This window comes from Halichoeres trimaculatus, unplaced genomic scaffold, assembly GCF_033239565.1.
Source record: "Halichoeres trimaculatus isolate MK-OKI-2021-1 unplaced genomic scaffold, fHalTri1.1 fHalTri1_scaffold_1, whole genome shotgun sequence".
Classification (NCBI taxonomy): Eukaryota; Metazoa; Chordata; class Actinopteri; order Labriformes; family Labridae; genus Halichoeres; species Halichoeres trimaculatus.
Window position 1 is genome coordinate 5,621,094 of NW_027437179.1, and position 16,902 is coordinate 5,637,995.

The 16,902-nt window shown below is 41.0% G+C and overlaps 1 protein-coding gene across 1 annotated transcript in view; it reads right to left on the reverse strand.

The window, feature by feature from the left end:
- Positions 1-10,915, reverse strand: part of LOC141807312 (tyrosine aminotransferase-like) — a 28,509-nt gene extending 17,594 nt beyond the window's left edge. The window contains exons 1-3 of the mRNA XM_074693272.1: positions 10,900-10,915; positions 10,625-10,740; positions 10,309-10,392 (exon numbers count right to left, since the gene is read on the reverse strand). Of these exons, the coding sequence (XP_074549373.1) occupies positions 10,309-10,392; positions 10,625-10,740; positions 10,900-10,915 (216 nt within the window). The remainder of the gene's footprint in view (positions 1-10,308; positions 10,393-10,624; positions 10,741-10,899) is intronic.
- Between the last annotated feature and the right edge of the window lie 5,987 nt (positions 10,916-16,902).

Below are 16,902 nucleotides of genomic sequence, written 5' to 3' on the forward strand. Positions count from 1 at the left end.
TTCATGTAAAACCAAAAGGTACCATGTTTAGGTACCTAAATGCATCCTTGTGACTGTGAGGGAGTGGAAGAGTAGGTGATTTTCCATGCTGGACATGAACATAGCATTGCAAGGTTATATACTGAAGAATAAATTTGTTAAATTGAACTTTTTTTTTATATTTCATTATTAAACAAATTGATATTTTTTACCACATAAACACAGCAAAGTACCAAAACTTGGTACTGTTGAGTACCGGTACTGATTGCCAGGTACCAGGCATCGGTACCATATCGTTTCAAATGTGAAAGGTACCCATCCATATCTCTGGGGTTGTAATAAATGTGATTTCTTTAATTTTTTGTTTACTGTTGGAATCAATTATCATTCAATAAATACACGAGCGCCTGTGTTTTTACCATAGACTGTATACAACATGGACGTAGTCTCGCCGACGTCACCCGTCTGTTTCTGAAACTGAATATGCAGCACATTGGCTATAGCGGCCATATTGGTAGTGGCAAGGGCTTCACCTACAGCCATAGGGCGCCGGCCGTCACTTGACCCTCAGCTGTGCCTCTTATTGGGGGAGCCCGCGATCTTAATATCATCTGAACGGCTGTGTTAGAAAAAAATGTACCCCCCGTACAGTGGGAGCCGGTAGTAAAATTAGCGACTCAGACAGAAGACGTTTTTTGAACCAGGCTGTAAATAGATTAATTTCTGCTTTGAAAACGACTTTTTTTGGCTTGGTGTGTGTGTGACTTCTGGTACTTATGGAGACAGCCTCAAGCGAACACTCCAGAAACAGCAGATTTTAGCACTTCAGCATTGTCTCATATTCTCAGACCGGAGGTTGCTGCTTGTTTTTTTTAAGAAATAGTTATATTGTATAACCATAACCACATGACACAGTGCTCTTTACAGAGCGTTTGGTCCTGCCTAGCTTCATGATGGTGTCTCCACCAGCACACCACAAAGAGCACTGCGTCATGCGGTTATGGTTATAAAATATAACTATTTCAGTAAAAACACAGGCGCTCGTGTATTTATTGAATAATATTTGATTCCAACAGAAAACAAAAAATTGAAGAAATCACATTTATTACAACCTCAGAGGTCGGGGGTGATAAACCAGGTTGAAAGAGTGCCCGCCTGTATGCAACGCTCCGGAAAAAAACAGGGAACGCACCTGTATACAAACGAGGACATTCTGATTGGTCAATACTACTCGGCCTCCTATTGGTCGATCCACAAATCATTCGAGAGCAGACAGAGATCTGTGAGCACAGGAAATCTGAGCGAGCAGCATTGAAACCGAGCAAGACTACACAGTTTGAGCATGCGCAGCATTGTAACTGAGCGCAGGGACACAGTTTGAGTACGCACAGAGCAAATTTGAGCGCAAGAGTAGAGTTTTGAAAGACAATATCACGAAATCTGAGCATAAAATCAATAAATTACTGCTCTCAAATCCATTAAAAATGCTCTTGATTAAAGATAGGATATTCATTCCATACAAGCACTGCCCAGTTCACCAAGCACACACTGCCCAGTCCTTAAGCACACACACACACTGCCCAGTTTCTCAAGCACATCCCCTTCTCTCCACACAACCATGAACCTCTTCACCAATGTACCCTGTAGTTCCACTTTATGTTATCATGCCACATTATGTAATAATATTATACAGTTTGAATTCATGGTGTTATGAAGCTGCATTTTGTGATAATCTGACACATTTTGTCATAAAAGTCATGATATATCATAAACTTTGCTGCATTAAGTTTTACATTCTGACATGTTATATCAGTAATAACAAAACTAACCAGCAAAATGGAAGTCTCAATTAAAAGAATAAATAAATTATAAAATCAGAAAGATATTAACCGTAAGGGTGGGTGTGCAAGGCACATAAGCGCTCTGGATGGTCCCGGTGGTCCCGGCTGTTCTGGCTGTCCAGTCTGGGCCTTCTAGGGCTTAAGAATACCAGCATGAAAGCTAAATATGAATTCATTTTCCAAAGTAAGGATGTTTCATTTCTCAAATCTAAATCAAATAAAACTCAGTTCATAGAGAATGTGTTTGAAGCTCAAAGAGACAAAAACTGCTCTACATGGCTTTTACTGGCATCAACGTTATCTCGCTACACTCAAATCTTGGAAGACTTACACGCATGCAATCAGGATTAATTTGTGGAAATATTACACGTGACAGAAAGCAGGAAAAAAAACAAATATGGAACAGAAAAAAAACTTTGTTCTATCTCCATTTCTTTAACAATACAACTGATTTGATTTTTTTATTCTGCTACAGCAGCTGTACCCTTCAGTGCCTTCATATATACGTCTACTACAGTAAACAGTTTTACATCTACTGAGTGAGTTAATTTTGTCTTTGCTAGAATTTTGGAAAAAGTTGTCAGCTCTTATCTGTAGACCACTTTTCACTCATATTTATTGTGAGGGTTTGTTCTACATATCCTACAACTACAGATGAAGGACAGCATTTTTACATGTTCTCTTCCATATTTGTTATGTGTTTTATCTGCTTTCTGTCACGTGTAGTATTTACATGACATGATCCAGTTTGCATGTGTGTGTGTCTTCCTACATTTCAGTTCAGTGATAACATTGGTGCCTTTAAAAGTCATTTAATGCTTTTTTTTTAAAATCTCTGTAAGCTTTCAAACACATTCTCTAAGAATTCAGTTATATGTGGTTTAGATTTGACCGATGAAACGTCCTACGTTTCTAAGATGAACTTATATTTACCATTCATGCTGGTGTGCTTTAAGTCAAGTTCTTTCTGATGGTTCAATTATTTGTCCAAGATTTTTTTGTTTGTTTTTGAAATTTAAACATCCATTTTGGTGGTTTATTACACAGTGAACATTAGTCTTACATTTTCTAAAAAATAAAAAAATGCAACACTTGCATTTTATAATAACTGATGCAATATGTCAGAATGTTTAACATAATGCAGCAAAGTTTATTACATATTGTGTTAAAGAATTTGATGGCAAAATATGTCAGATTATAACAAAATACAGTGTCATTGCATAATGAATTGAAAATGTATTACATTATTACATAATGTGGCGCTACTAAACCCAAAACATACTTTGCCAGAATCCATAAAGTGATCTGTATTTGAAGCAGCCCCATGTGATAATGACATCAGTCTTTGTTTGTAGAGCACATATTATGATTGTAGCAGAACCACTCAAACATTTCTTAATACAAATAAGTGGAACATACAGGGCTTACAAACAGATGTGCTAAATGAGAAACATAGTTTACAATATGTATTGTCATTATTATTAATTGTTTTACAATCATCAATAGTGTTTCCACTTGAAAATATTCAATCATTTAGTGTAGTGAGCCAGTGACGCACATCAACTGCTCTTTGTTTTATTGACCACTAGATGTCCTACTCGAGCACTGTGTGTCATTGAAGCCTTGAGCAGTGAAACATGTTTATCAATTCAGATCTTGTTATCAGCTGAGACACATATACACAAACATATTTATAAACATTACATCTACCTAAAAAACTCAACATTAATCTCAGAAACTGTTAAAACATCTCACCATATATTGATGATATCAACATTTGACAGTTTGGTCCAATAAAGACCCACTGTATCCCCTCTACCTGGAGAAACAATCAAACTCATTTATGTCCAACATGGACTCAAGATTAGATAAGCAGGGCACTCTTAAAGTGTTTGTGGAGTTACTTTAGAGGTAAAAACTAATCAAAGGTCATTTGTACTGGTGTTGTACAATGCATAGGTCATCATTTTAGTTATTTTAAATTAGGGCTGGGTGTTGTTGAGAAGCTCACAATCTGATTGCTATTCTTGAGGTTGCCATTTGAATCGACTGATCGAAATAATTTGATGTTAATTCGGTAAAAAGTTGGAATAGCTACACAAAAAAAAATTAGTTTCTGCCGACAGTTTTCAAGTGTTAAAAGTGTTGAAAAATCTTCAAGTCATGATAAGAACATGGTCCTTAACACTGTAGCTTCCATGTAATGATTCATTTCACACAAACAATTTGTAAACAGTAAATAAATTTAAAGAGATAAATAACACTAAAGAACAACATAAAACAAAATAAATTTTGGCTTTATTTTTGAATAAAACAAATACTGTGATGAATTTTTGATTCAGAATACTGAAACAAACTGATTCAAAACAACGACTGGAGGAGAGAGGAGAAAGAGGAGAGGAGAAGAGAAAGGCAGGAGAAACTAAAGGAGAGATATCAAGCCTTTTTTTTTTCTATTTTTAACACAAAATAATTAATTGAACTGATATTTGATAAAATAGCTCAGAGCTTATTTGCTGTCCAATAATAGGTGTTTAATTAGTTTAACAAAGATTTTTTTAAATATCAATTTTACCTTCAAATCGTTAAAAAGGGTGAAATATTTTAATCAGCTCAGAATAAAGTTATTTTATAACAGTTTAGAAACAACCATCAACAACATTCATGACTTCCAAACATGTTTTTAATGGTACAGCATCATTCCAAAATAGTAAGATTAATATTTCCCTCAAAACCCTGAACACAAAACCCCATAATAACAACTTAAAGAAAGTTTTTTTCATTCTTTTTTTAATTTTTGCAAATATATTTGCAGACTTTGTATTCACCCCCTTTGATTTTGTTTTACTTGATTTTATTTCATCTTTGAAATCTGCTTTTTGCCCTTTTTTATTCAATATAATTTCGTTACCTCCCCATGCATGCGTGAGTTCTCTCCGGGTACTCCGGCTTCCTCCCACAGTCCAAAAACATGCAGGTTAATTGGTCACACCAAATTGTCCCTAGGTGTGAGTGTGTGCGTGCATGGTTGTCTGTCTATGTGTCAGCCCTGCGATTGACTGGCGACCAGTCCAGGGTGTACCCTGCCTCTCGCCCATTGATTGCTGGGATAGGCTCCAGCCACCCGCGACCCTAAAACAGGATAAGCGGTATAGAAAATGGATGGATGGATAATTTCGTTACAGCCCTTTTTATTTTCATGCCCATATGAACATCTTTGGTCAGTCACTTCACATTTTTCAGCAAGAAAACCACCCAAAGAGCTAGCTTTACGCTGCTGCTGCTTGCTTTGGTTCCCATTTCACTGTTTTGGTTTAGTGCAGGATCTACTGACAGAAATGCAAATGAGGTAAATCTGAAAGCTGCTGAGTCTTATTTTATATGAAAGATTTATTTTACTGACCTCAGAGATAAAATGTTATTTTGTTTAAAACCCATTTTTATTCTTTGGCTTTGAACCCAGCTTGAGACACAGTTTGTTTTTAGTTCATAGTTATTGTTTTTATTGTTCTTAAATTGTTTTTCAGAATAATCAATTATTAAAGTGCCTTCACCTCTGCTTTATTGATTTATTGTTTGTTTTATTGATTAATTTATTTACACCTGCACCATTTTTTGTGTTCAGCACTTTGTTTCAGATGTTTGTTTTTGAAGTGTGTTATAAATAAAGTTGAGTTGAGTTGAGAAGTTTGTTTATTTTTGAAATGGTGCATTCTGGGGGATGACACAGTAGCTGTGTGTGACGTCATAGTGGACAGAGGAGAAGGGACAATAGAAAGCATACCCAGGAGTTCACAGACACAGACACACAACCCAGCAGAGACTGAAGCAGAAAGGACACGTTCTTCCAGGCTTTTTATCAGAGCAAGTTGACTTTAAAGACGCTTATCACAAGCAAAAATAACAATGTCTCACCAAGTGATAAAACAAAAGGTTACGGTGAAAGGGAAAACTGACACCAGCAAGACCAAAGTGACTGAGGTAGAAGGACAGGGGAGGATGGATGAGATTGAGAGGTCCTACTACCAAAGACAGATCCAGGAGCTCAAAGAGGAGGTGAAACACCTGAGCCCTCTCTGTGTCCCCACTCAGGATATGTTTTATTATTATAGTAAAACTAAGGAAGAGCTCCTGGGGGTCATTGCTGCACAAAACAAAAAGCTTGCAGTGCTCTCAAGTGGCTGGAAACCCAACGACACCCTGAGACCTGAGACCGAAGCCCCAAAGACGGACGACACCACCGCTCAGAGGGTACAGGAGGAGGAGATGAGGAAAGAGATCACAGAGCTACACGCTCTTGTTGGATCTCTCAAAGACCAGCTGCAGACAGAAAAGCTGAGAAATGACATGCTCCAGAAAGACCAGGAGCAGCTCAGGTCTGCGCAACAGGAGCTCAACAACCAAAACCTGGAGCACGTTCAGCAGCTTGAGGAAGAGAAAGAGTCTCTGGAGCAGCAGGTGAAGACCCTGCAAGAAGAGGTCTTCAAAAGAACATCAGAGGAGTCTGAAAAATCTGTCCAGGTTCAAGAGCTCCAAGGCCAAGTTTCAACTCTCCAGGATGAGCTGCAGGAGGAAAAACAGAAGGCTGACGCTTTCCACCAAGACCACAAAAAGACAGTTGTGGTTTGGAACCGCAGGATCCAAGAAACAACTTCTGAAGTCCTCCAACTGAAGGATGAGATCAAAGCATCAGAGGAAAAGAAAACCGAGCTCATTTGCCTGATTGAATCCCAAAACCAGAGGCTGTTGGATGAGGCAGAGAGGAATGCAGATCTGGGGGAAAAACTGCAAGCAGCCAGGCGCCAGAACGTGGACAGGAAGCAGAAAGATCTGCTGGTGTGTGAGAGGCTTTCCACAGCACACGAAGCTGTTGTGAATGAGCTATACGTGCAAAAGGCAGAGGCCCGTACAAAGGACATGGAGCACAGAGCCATGGTGCAGGACTTGGAGAACAAGCTGCAAGAAAAAGACAGCAGCTGTTTCCAGCTGACCTCCCAGGTACAACATCAAGAGGAGGTCATCAGGGCTCTGCAGGAGAAGATGAGGGAGCTCCAAAACGCTCCAGAAGAACTGAAGCCTGAAGAAAAGGCTGAGCCCCCACGTTCAGACAAAGACATCCAGGAAGCTCCTGAGATAGTCCAGATAACACCAGAGATGGTCCAGATAACACCAGAGATGGTCCAGATAACACCAGACATAGTCCAGATAACACCAGAGATGGTCCAGGAGACACCTGAGGTCATCCAGGAAGCTCCTGAGATGGTCGAGGACTCACCTGTGACAGCAGAAACAACAGCAGAGACTGTCCTGGAATCACCTGCAGTGGAGGAAGAAACTCCTGAGATCGAGGTGGACACACACATGTCAGTCGAAGTAACACCTGAGATCATTGAGGACACACCTGGGCCAGAGGAAGTGACGCCAGCTTCGGTCAAGGAAACATCTGAGGAGGTGTCACTCTGGAGGAGATTTAAAAAGGCCTGCACTCCTCGCAGCTGCCGACAGTACAAACAATGGAGGCAGCAGAGCGCAGAGTGACAACCCTGACACTCCTCCATGCCAAAGCCCCCCTCCCCAAAACATGCACACACACACACACACACACACACTAGCAGCATGGGTTTTCCCCCAATGCCCCGATTTTGTCCCATGCTTTAAAACAAATAAAAAAACAACAACAAAAAAAAAAAAACAATAACGGGCTCATGAGTGTTTGTAATCCTTCCTCCGCAGCAGACATTCTCTAAAATGTTCATTATTTCTTCATTTATGAAGCTGAATAAAATGAAAAACTGAGTGTGTTTTTTAGCCTGGACTTTTTCTCTGATAAACAGCCTGTGGTCGTTACAGGTTCTCTTGGTGAAGCCTTAATTTTTGGACATGACAGTTTTAGATCCAGATGAGACGATAAACTCAGTATGGTTCAAACATTAACCCTCTATGGCACACTAGTGTGCTGTGAGATACTGTAAGGTGTGCTGTGGGAAATGATCTAGTTTCACTTCATGGGTCTAAAAACTAGTAACATGCCACTGTTGAGTGTCTGTGCTTTAAAAGTGATGTACTTCCTTCATGTCAGTAGGGGCTAGCAGGTAGCTAATTGTCTTAGTGCTCTGAGACAGGAGAAATGAGACAGATGTAGTGATGCATGAGACAGGTAGCAGTGACAGGGATGGAGAAGTTTCTGAAAAGGAATAGTCTGAACTCCAAACAGGGCCCAGGACAAAATCCAGACCCTGCTGAGGGCTCTGGTACGGGAGGTGGTCAAAGAAAGTAACGATGGTGCTCTGTGTGCGGAGAAAAGCTATCCAACAGTGCCATAGTTCCAAGTTTAAGCTCAAACGCCACTTCCAAATGAACCACCTGATGCTTCAAACAAGAGGGCGGACTGTTTCCTCCACTTGTGTCAAAACAGGTGAGGAGCTGAAAACATCAAACCTCTGGATAAAACAACACTGACATGAAGGGTAAGGGTTGGTCAGGGTGGTTAGCCTCACTGTCTGGTTGTGCCCGCTTGGTGGTTTGGTAGGGCCTTCACTGAGAAAAATTATCTACCAGGGGCACAAAGTGTGCATGGGGTAAATTGCCTACCAGGGGCGCAAGGTTTTCATTAAAATGAACTTAAAACAACTTGCCTGATTTTCTTTGACTTTGCTGTTCCATTTTTGCATGAGATCTGTTGTCCTGCTAGCTTCATGATGGTGACATTGTTTTCTCTACCAGCACACCGCAAAAAGCACTGTGTCATGTGTCTATGGTTATACAATATAGCTATTTTAGTAAAAAACATGGGTGCTCGTTTATTTATTGAATGATATTTGATTCCGACGGTGAACAAAAAAAAATTAAGAAATCACATTTATTACAGCCCCGAAGGTCAGGGGGTGATAAACCAGGTTAAAAGAGGGCCCGTCACTATGGGACGCTCCGTGAAGAACAGGGATAATCTGATTGGTCAACACTAGTCTGCCTTCTATTGGTCGATCCACAAAAAAATTTGAGAGCAGACAGAGATCTGTGAGCAGAAATTCCCTCAGCGCAAGACAAAGAACCCGATTGTGAGCGCAGGAAATCTGCGTGAGCAGCATTGTAACCGAGCGCGAGGACACAGTTTGAACACGCGCAGAGCAAATTTTAGCACAAGAGCAGAGTTTTGACAGACAATATCACAAAATCTGAGTGTGAAATCAATAAAATGCTGCTCTCAAATCAATTAAAGATGCTGAATTAAGACAGGAAATTAATTCCACATGGGATCCCCAGATGGAGAGAAAGCCGCAGACAGAGGTTCAATAAGAGCAGGAGCTGGAGACAGTCGACTGCTTCTTTCCTCCAAAGAGCTGCTGTCAGTGCTCAACAGCTCCACATGCAGTGGTCAAGTAAAGAAACACTGTTTGATCTGGATCAGTGTGTCTGTGCTGCTGCTGCTCTCTCCATATTCTCTCTTCCACATCGATCAGCTCAGACTCAGGTGTTGTGTCTGTGTGAATCAAAGTCTTCCTGTTTAAAGCCTGTCTACTGATAGCTACAAAGGCCTTCCTCATGGCCTCCTGGTTTAAGGAGGAGCTTGGCTCTGACACAGTAAAAGAAGTCAGGATACCAGCTTTGTGTTCGTCTAAACAGGCCCAAGATTCACAGTGTGTGATTTTTTTGTCTTAGATCAAATAAACATAATCTAAAAAAAGTAAAAAAATTGTGAATATTTTTGAGGTTTTGTTGCCTCGAGGCAACATTGTCTAAGAAATTGATTTTGACTGAAAAGAAGACAAACACTTGCTGGGATTTCAGTTTCTGCAGTATGTGCTGAGATATTTTGATATAAACAGGACAAATATTCACTCAGCAAGGTGTGGAGTTTGGTTTGTAACAACTGAACAGGGTTTAAACCTGAGAAATAAACATTTCTTATTGTTAAGGTGAAGAATAAAAACATGTGATCAGGTAAAGCTGAGGTATTGATCTCACAGAGAGCCTTTCTCACACAGTATGAGGAACAGTGGTGACGGATGTTGTTGAAGCTTGAATGATAGAGTTTATGTTGATTTTTAATGGTGGTTAGCTGTGGCTACATCATTATGTCACTTTGGACAAAAGCCTCTGCTAAATGGAATTGTATAAATAAATCTTAATTTAAAGAACTAAGAGCAGAAACTCATTTGTTCTGGGAAGAATTATTATGGGGATGAATTTTTGTGTTAAAAACCTGTCCAATAGCTGTGGAGCTTCAAGGACTGAAAAATGAACAACAAAGCTTCATCAGGCTGTGATAATTCATTACAACTCTACAGCTCCATCACTGATTTGAAATGTGGCTACTTCTGCCTCACAAGACTTTCTCTAGTCCTTTCCGTGTGGTCTCAGTTATTTCTGTCATCATTTACCATAAAATATTCAATTTTAAAACTACCAGTACAGTGGGTAACATAGTTAATACTTTAAACAGCATGACTGTTGCTATGTCCATTAAACACTGACTTTCAGGACTGACCATGAGATACACGGCTCCTGAAGGCATCACAGGGCTGAGGCTGGGGACCAGGGATAGCTGGTGGAAACACAGCTCTGAGTTGGACTGAGGAGAAAAAGAGAAACCGTTCACTCAGTCTCACGTTACTGTTAGTCAAAGATGATAAAACGTACTAACTCCTCCTACTACTCCTCCCCTCAGACTGTTTACCAAATAAAAACTTATCAGGTATTCTTTGATATTCTGTCCCTGAAATGACTCAGACATTATTTTGATGTTAACAGAAAGTTAAAGAAACAGAATAGAATAGTTTTTAGAAACTTCATCTCTTGTTCACCTGGAGGAAGCTGATGGTCTCGTTGTAGCAGCTCTGAGGTGTGTTGTTGACGATACTCTCCAGGGCTCCCAGGTTCCAAGAATACGCTGAATCAGTTTCACCAGACTCTGTCTGATCTGTAGAGGAAACATGTTGAAGTTTAATGATTTTGATCTTTCTGAAGTGAATTCACAATAAACCTGATGTTTCTCAGGTCCAAATATGTTGTTTCTGTCATGAATGAGGATCAATCCCATTCTCCAACCAGGGACCAGCCAGTGTTTGGACAAGCCCACTCTGCTCTCCACTCATCACCCCACACACACACACTCACACACACACAGGCTGTTTTCCAAACCACCTACTACACTAGCAGTGCCTACCATTTTGGCTGAAATTCAGTATGCAGCAGTCAGTATGCAAAAACTTGCAAAATCTGCAGTTATCAGAAAATCCCTGGATGTCCTACTTATCCAGGAAAACTTCTCAGTGTGCAACAGACCAGTCTACCTGGCAAACTGTTTCCTACAATGCACGGCGCTAATGCTGTTTGTCAATGTAGGTGGCAGGTTAAGGTGAATTAGCGCCATCTACTGAAATGAGTCAGCATTATAACCACAACACAACAACGGGTGCTTCTCGATGCGTTAACTTCGTGCTTCCTCCATCCTCTCTCCTCTGCGGCACCAGAAGTACTTTCCCAGTCGCCATTTTGAAGACTGTCCCAAAGAGGAGAGAGGAGAGAGGATGGAGGAGACTGATCTGAGGAGCTATGATCGAGGAAACCCAAGAGCTCTCTTTGCAGAAGTCTTTTCACTGACAGACACGCCCCCATATGGAATATCACTCTCTGAGCTCCTGAGACAGTCCAGATAACACCAGAGATGGTCCAGGAGACACCTGAGGTCATCCAGGAGATGGTCGAGGACTCACCTGTGACAGCAGAAACAACAGCAGAGACTGTCCAGGAATCACCTGCTGTGGAGGAAGAAACACCTGAGATCACTGAGGACACACCTGGGCCAGAGGAAGTGACGCCATCTTCGGTCAAGGAAACATCTGAGGAGGTGTCACTCTGGAGGAGATTTAAAAAGGCCTGCACTCCTCGCAGCCGCCGACAGTACAAACAACGGAGGCAGCAGAGCGCAGAGTGACAACCCTGACACTCCTCCATGCCAAAGCCCCCCTCCCCTAAACATGCACACACACACACACACACACACACACACACACACACACACACACACACACACACACACACACACACACACACACACACACACACACACACACAAACACACACACACTCACAGCATGGGTTTTCCCCGGGTGCCCCGGTTTTGTCCCACGCTTTAAAACAAATTAAAAAAACAACAAAAAACAATAACAGGCTCATGAGTGTTTGTAATCCTTCCTCTGCAGCAGACATTCTCTAAAATGTTCATATATTTATTCATTTATGAAGCTGAATAAAATGAAAAACTGAGTGTGTTTTTTAGCCTGGACTTTTTCTCTGATAAACAGCCTGTGGTCGTTACAGGTTCCCTTGGTGAAGCCTTAATTTTTGGACATGACAGTTTTAGATCCAGATGAGAGGATAAACTCAGCATGGTTCAAACATTAACCCTCTATGTCACACTAGTGTGCTGTGAGATACTGTAAGGTGTGCTGTGGGAAATGATCTAGATTCACTTCATGGGTCTAAAAACTAGTAACATGCCACTGTTGAGTGTCTGTGCTTTAAAAGTGAGGTACTTCCTTCATGTCAGTAGGGGGCAGCAGGGAGCTAACTGTCTTAATACTCTGAGACAGGAGAAATGAGACAGATGTAGTGATGATGAGACAGGTAGCAGTGACAGGGATGGAGAAGTTTCTGAAAGGAATAGTCTGAACTCCAAACAGGGCCCAGGACAAAATCCAGACCCTGCTGAGGGCTCTGGTACGGGAGGTGGTCAAAGAAAGTAAAGATGGTGCTCTGTGTGTGGAGAAAAGCTATCCAACAGTGCCATAGTTCCAAGTTCAAGCTTAAACGCCACTTCCAAATGAACCACCTGATGCTTCAAACAAGAGGGCGGACTGTTTCCTCCACCTGTGTCAAAACAGGTGAGGAGCTGAAACCGTCAAACCTCTGGATGAAGACGACACTGACGTGAAGGGTAAGGGTTGGTCAGGGTGGGAGAAAAATTACCTACCAGGGGCGCGAGGCTTAATCCCACCCCCCCGGGTGGGGTGATGTAGGTAGGCAGAAGAGGTGGTGTTTAGGTCTGGGTTAGAAAGAATTTCCTGTCTTAATTCAAGAGCATCTTTAATTGATTTGAGAGCAGTATTTTATTGATTTCATGCTCAGATTTTGTGATATTGTCTCTAAAACTCTGCTCTTGTGCTAAAATTTGCTCTGCGCATGCTCAAACTGTGTCCTCGCGCTTGGTTACAATGCTGCTCGCGCAGATTTCCTGCGCTCACAATCGGGTTCTTCCTCTTGCACTGAGGGAATTTCTGCTCACAGATCTCTGTCTGCTCTCAAACTTTTTGTGGATCAACCAATAGAAGGCAGACTAGTGTTGACCAATCAGATTATCCCTGTTTGCTTACGAGTGAGTTCACTGGGTGCTTCCCAATGTGCCAAAATGCAGTCTCCTATCTCCTCTCTCCTCCGCGACACCGGAAGTACTTTGTGAGCAGCCATATTGGAGGACATTCCAAAGTGCCAAATGTGCTCGGAGGAGAGAGGAGAGAGGAGAGAGGAGACTGGGCTGGAGGAGGCATAATCGAGGAAACACAAGTGCAGGCTTCGCGGAAGTCTTTTCACTGACAGACACGCCCCCTTGTGACGTATCAGAGCCGGCCACAAAGCGTCAGCTGTCCACATGTGTGAAACGTGAGCTCCATGGAGCAAGATAAGCTGTTTAAGTGTAAAACCTGGCTCACACTTCAGGCATCTCGCCCGATTTAACCCAGATTCGATCCTCCCCACAATCAGGGAAGAAATCTGGTCGGGAACTAAAATCAGCCCCGACGTTCGGCGAAGATTATCTTCTAGTGTGAGCAGCTGACGGATGAATCTTTAGCCCCACGATCGTCTCACAGACTCGTCGGAGCCGCCCCGATAATTTTCAAACATGTTTGATATTTATCTGGATGATTACAACATTCATACTCACTGAGGATGACAACAGACAACTAGAAAGAGCCCCAGAGACCGGATAACAGACAACAAGGCTCAAAGTGAAACTGAAAGGCTCCGGGTCAGCTGACTGCGCGCTCCACTGGCCCACTCCAGCCAGTTCAATAATGCCTTTAAAAATAACACATAACCACGCCCTTTTCTTACGGTAGCAAACTGTTGTTTTATCAGTGATGGGTGTGAGATCATGCCATTATTGGCTGATACAGCAACAGTTTCACCTCTGTCCCTCTGCGTGCGCGTAATGGATGAAAGGCAGCGCTGCAGACAGCTCCGCTTCTCTCTCCTCCTGTCCCACCAGTGCGCTAAGCAGTGCTTATAGCAGAATAAACACATTATTTATGAACACAAAGTGGCCCCAACATAAGAATTAAAAACTATCAATCTGGGCCTGGGAAAACGTAACATTTTTCTTGTTCATTCATGAACATATTCATGTTAAACTGATGTAAAAGTGAATATGAATTTTCCGTGGTCGAGCGCCCTGTTGTTTACATTATTTTCCTTAATTTAGTTTCTCCCGTGCGTTCAGACCGGTTTATCCAGCTGTGACGCCGCCATCACTACAAGACTGACGTCATGTGACGCTCCGGAGGAGAGGACATCTCAATGCTCATAAAATGAACCTCCTCATCTCCTCTCTCCTCTCTTCGTTTCCTCGCGTCTCTGGCATGCATCTCTGGTGGGCGGGACTAAGACGCAAGTGGAGGAGGCGAGTGGAGGAGGCGTGGATGGAACTTTGGAGCTTTGAGAAGCACCCACTGTTGATCACGGAGCGTCGCATAGGGGCAGGCACTCTTTTAACCTGGTTTATCACCCCCTGACCTCCAGGGCTGTAATAAATGTGATTTCTTAATTTTTTGTGTCCACTGTTGAGATGAAATATCGTTCAATAAATACACGAGCGCCCATGTTTTTAACTGAAATAGTTAGATTGTATCATCATAGACGCATGACACAGTGCTCTTTGTGGTGTTGTTTTAAGTTGTTTTAAATCCACTTCAGTGAAAACTATATTGGGCTGTCTACTGAATATTTGATCATATACCTGGTGTTATAGATACATGAACACTACACAAAAATGTATTTATGTAGGCTAACCATGTATTTGTTTAATGTGTTTTGAAAATGATTTATAACATTGATAATTATTTAATTAGTATGATCATACTATGAGCAAGATGTGATCCTTTAGGAGGACTTGGAAAGGAGCCAATTCAAACGTTATCTTAGCTTATCAATTAGTTATCATTACGTTAACCATTGATTGATGCTTACAAACCATGTTAAACGATGCCTGGCTCTAACGTGTTTGCTCATCATGTTTATCTCAATCTCCAGTAATCATGCTGTAGACTGGAGTAAAATCTATTTTATAAGGTTTATTAGTCTATCAGTGATATCTTGGCTGCAGGAAGAGGCTTCCTAATATCAGTGATTAATGTTCATTTATAGATGATAACGGAGGACATAAGGGCATTTATACCTTACTTAATGCATTGGCTAATCAAGGTAAGCTAGCTTATTTACTGTTATACAGGTGTAGTATTGTTCAGGCATAACACCAGGTATATGATCAAATATTCAGTACACAGTTCAATATAGTTTTCATTAAAATGAATTTAAAACAACTTGCCTGATTTCCTTCCTTATGGAATGGTTGTTGGTGCCAGACGGGCTGGTCTGAGTGGACTTGAAATCCTGAGGTGAAACTGAAACACACACACAGAGACTGAGCAGAAAGAGCATCCTCTTACCGCTCAGGGATGAACTTCTCTGACTCTGGCCAGTGCTCCTGGTCACAGTGAAGGAAGCCTGTTGGGATCTCCATCGTCATGCCTTTAGGGACACATTGTCTGTTTTTGATTTGGATCTTGAACCGATCTTAAAACATTGATCCCTCTTTTTGACTTACTCTGATTAATCTATTGATGGGAAAATATAACCTTAGTGAAAAGCTAAACCTGGGCTGTGTTTGACGTGCCGTACTTACCTGAACCCTGGAGGGTAGAGACACAGCGCTTCACTTATGACCAGATCTAAATACTTCAGCTCCTGGACTTTGGTGTAATGTGGAGACTCCTGCAACGACAAAGAACAAAACATACATTCAGCATTGAACAACAACAGCATCATGTACAGCCAGTGACAGCAAAGGTTCCTGGGTAATAAAGTTAATTCACAACAATCCAAAAATCAAAGCCTTGAGATCCAATTTCTGACTGAAAAAAAAGGGGAAAAAAAATCTTGGTTTAAAGATGACAATTGTGCAAAAAAAAGCACTATAATAACACAAAATCATATTCATGTGATCATAATAACAAGACTCAGGTGTGGAGTTTCACCCAACGAGGTCAAACTGTTTTTAACCGCGGTACATTGAGGCAGCATGGTGCTGTGGAAGGGTAAACAAACATTTAGTAATTGTGTTAGACAAGTTAAAAGTTGATTATGTAAAATAAATAGACTGACCATTGAAAAAGTAAACAAAACGTGGAGTTTCATTCATCAAAAAGCCAACAGAAGTGCCTCAATTATTATCCAGGTGTATCACAGACACCTTCAACATCTGAAAAATATAAAAAGTGAAATTATGAAATTGTGAATTTTGAGATGGGAAATTAATGAGACTTAATCTGGAAAAAAAATGTTTTTATAACTGTTAAATACAATTCACAAAAAGATCAAAAATAAAAAATGACAAAAATTTACAATAAGAGACAAAAAGCAAAGGTAAAAAATGGAACAAATTCTGAGATAAAATAAAAAGGAGTGTGATGCTAATAATGAAAATATAGATGAGAGTGAAAACAAAAGACATTAGTTTTTCAGTTAAAGCATTTTCTTCTGAATACAACAATGTGTGTGTGTCAGGAGATTGTGTGTTCTGTCTTACTGTAGAAACGTGAAGGGGATCTGCTCTTTGTGTGGATATCAGAGTCTCACCCAAAGTTTACATTTGAATCATATTTCATATCAAGTGATTATACACTCGTTTAAAAATACTTGTTTATATTTCCTGAAGCAAACTGACTAACCTCAAACCTCTGTTAGTATTTATTTCGTACCAATCGTTTCACTGATTGTTTGACATCATTTTGTGTAAGCAGTAAAA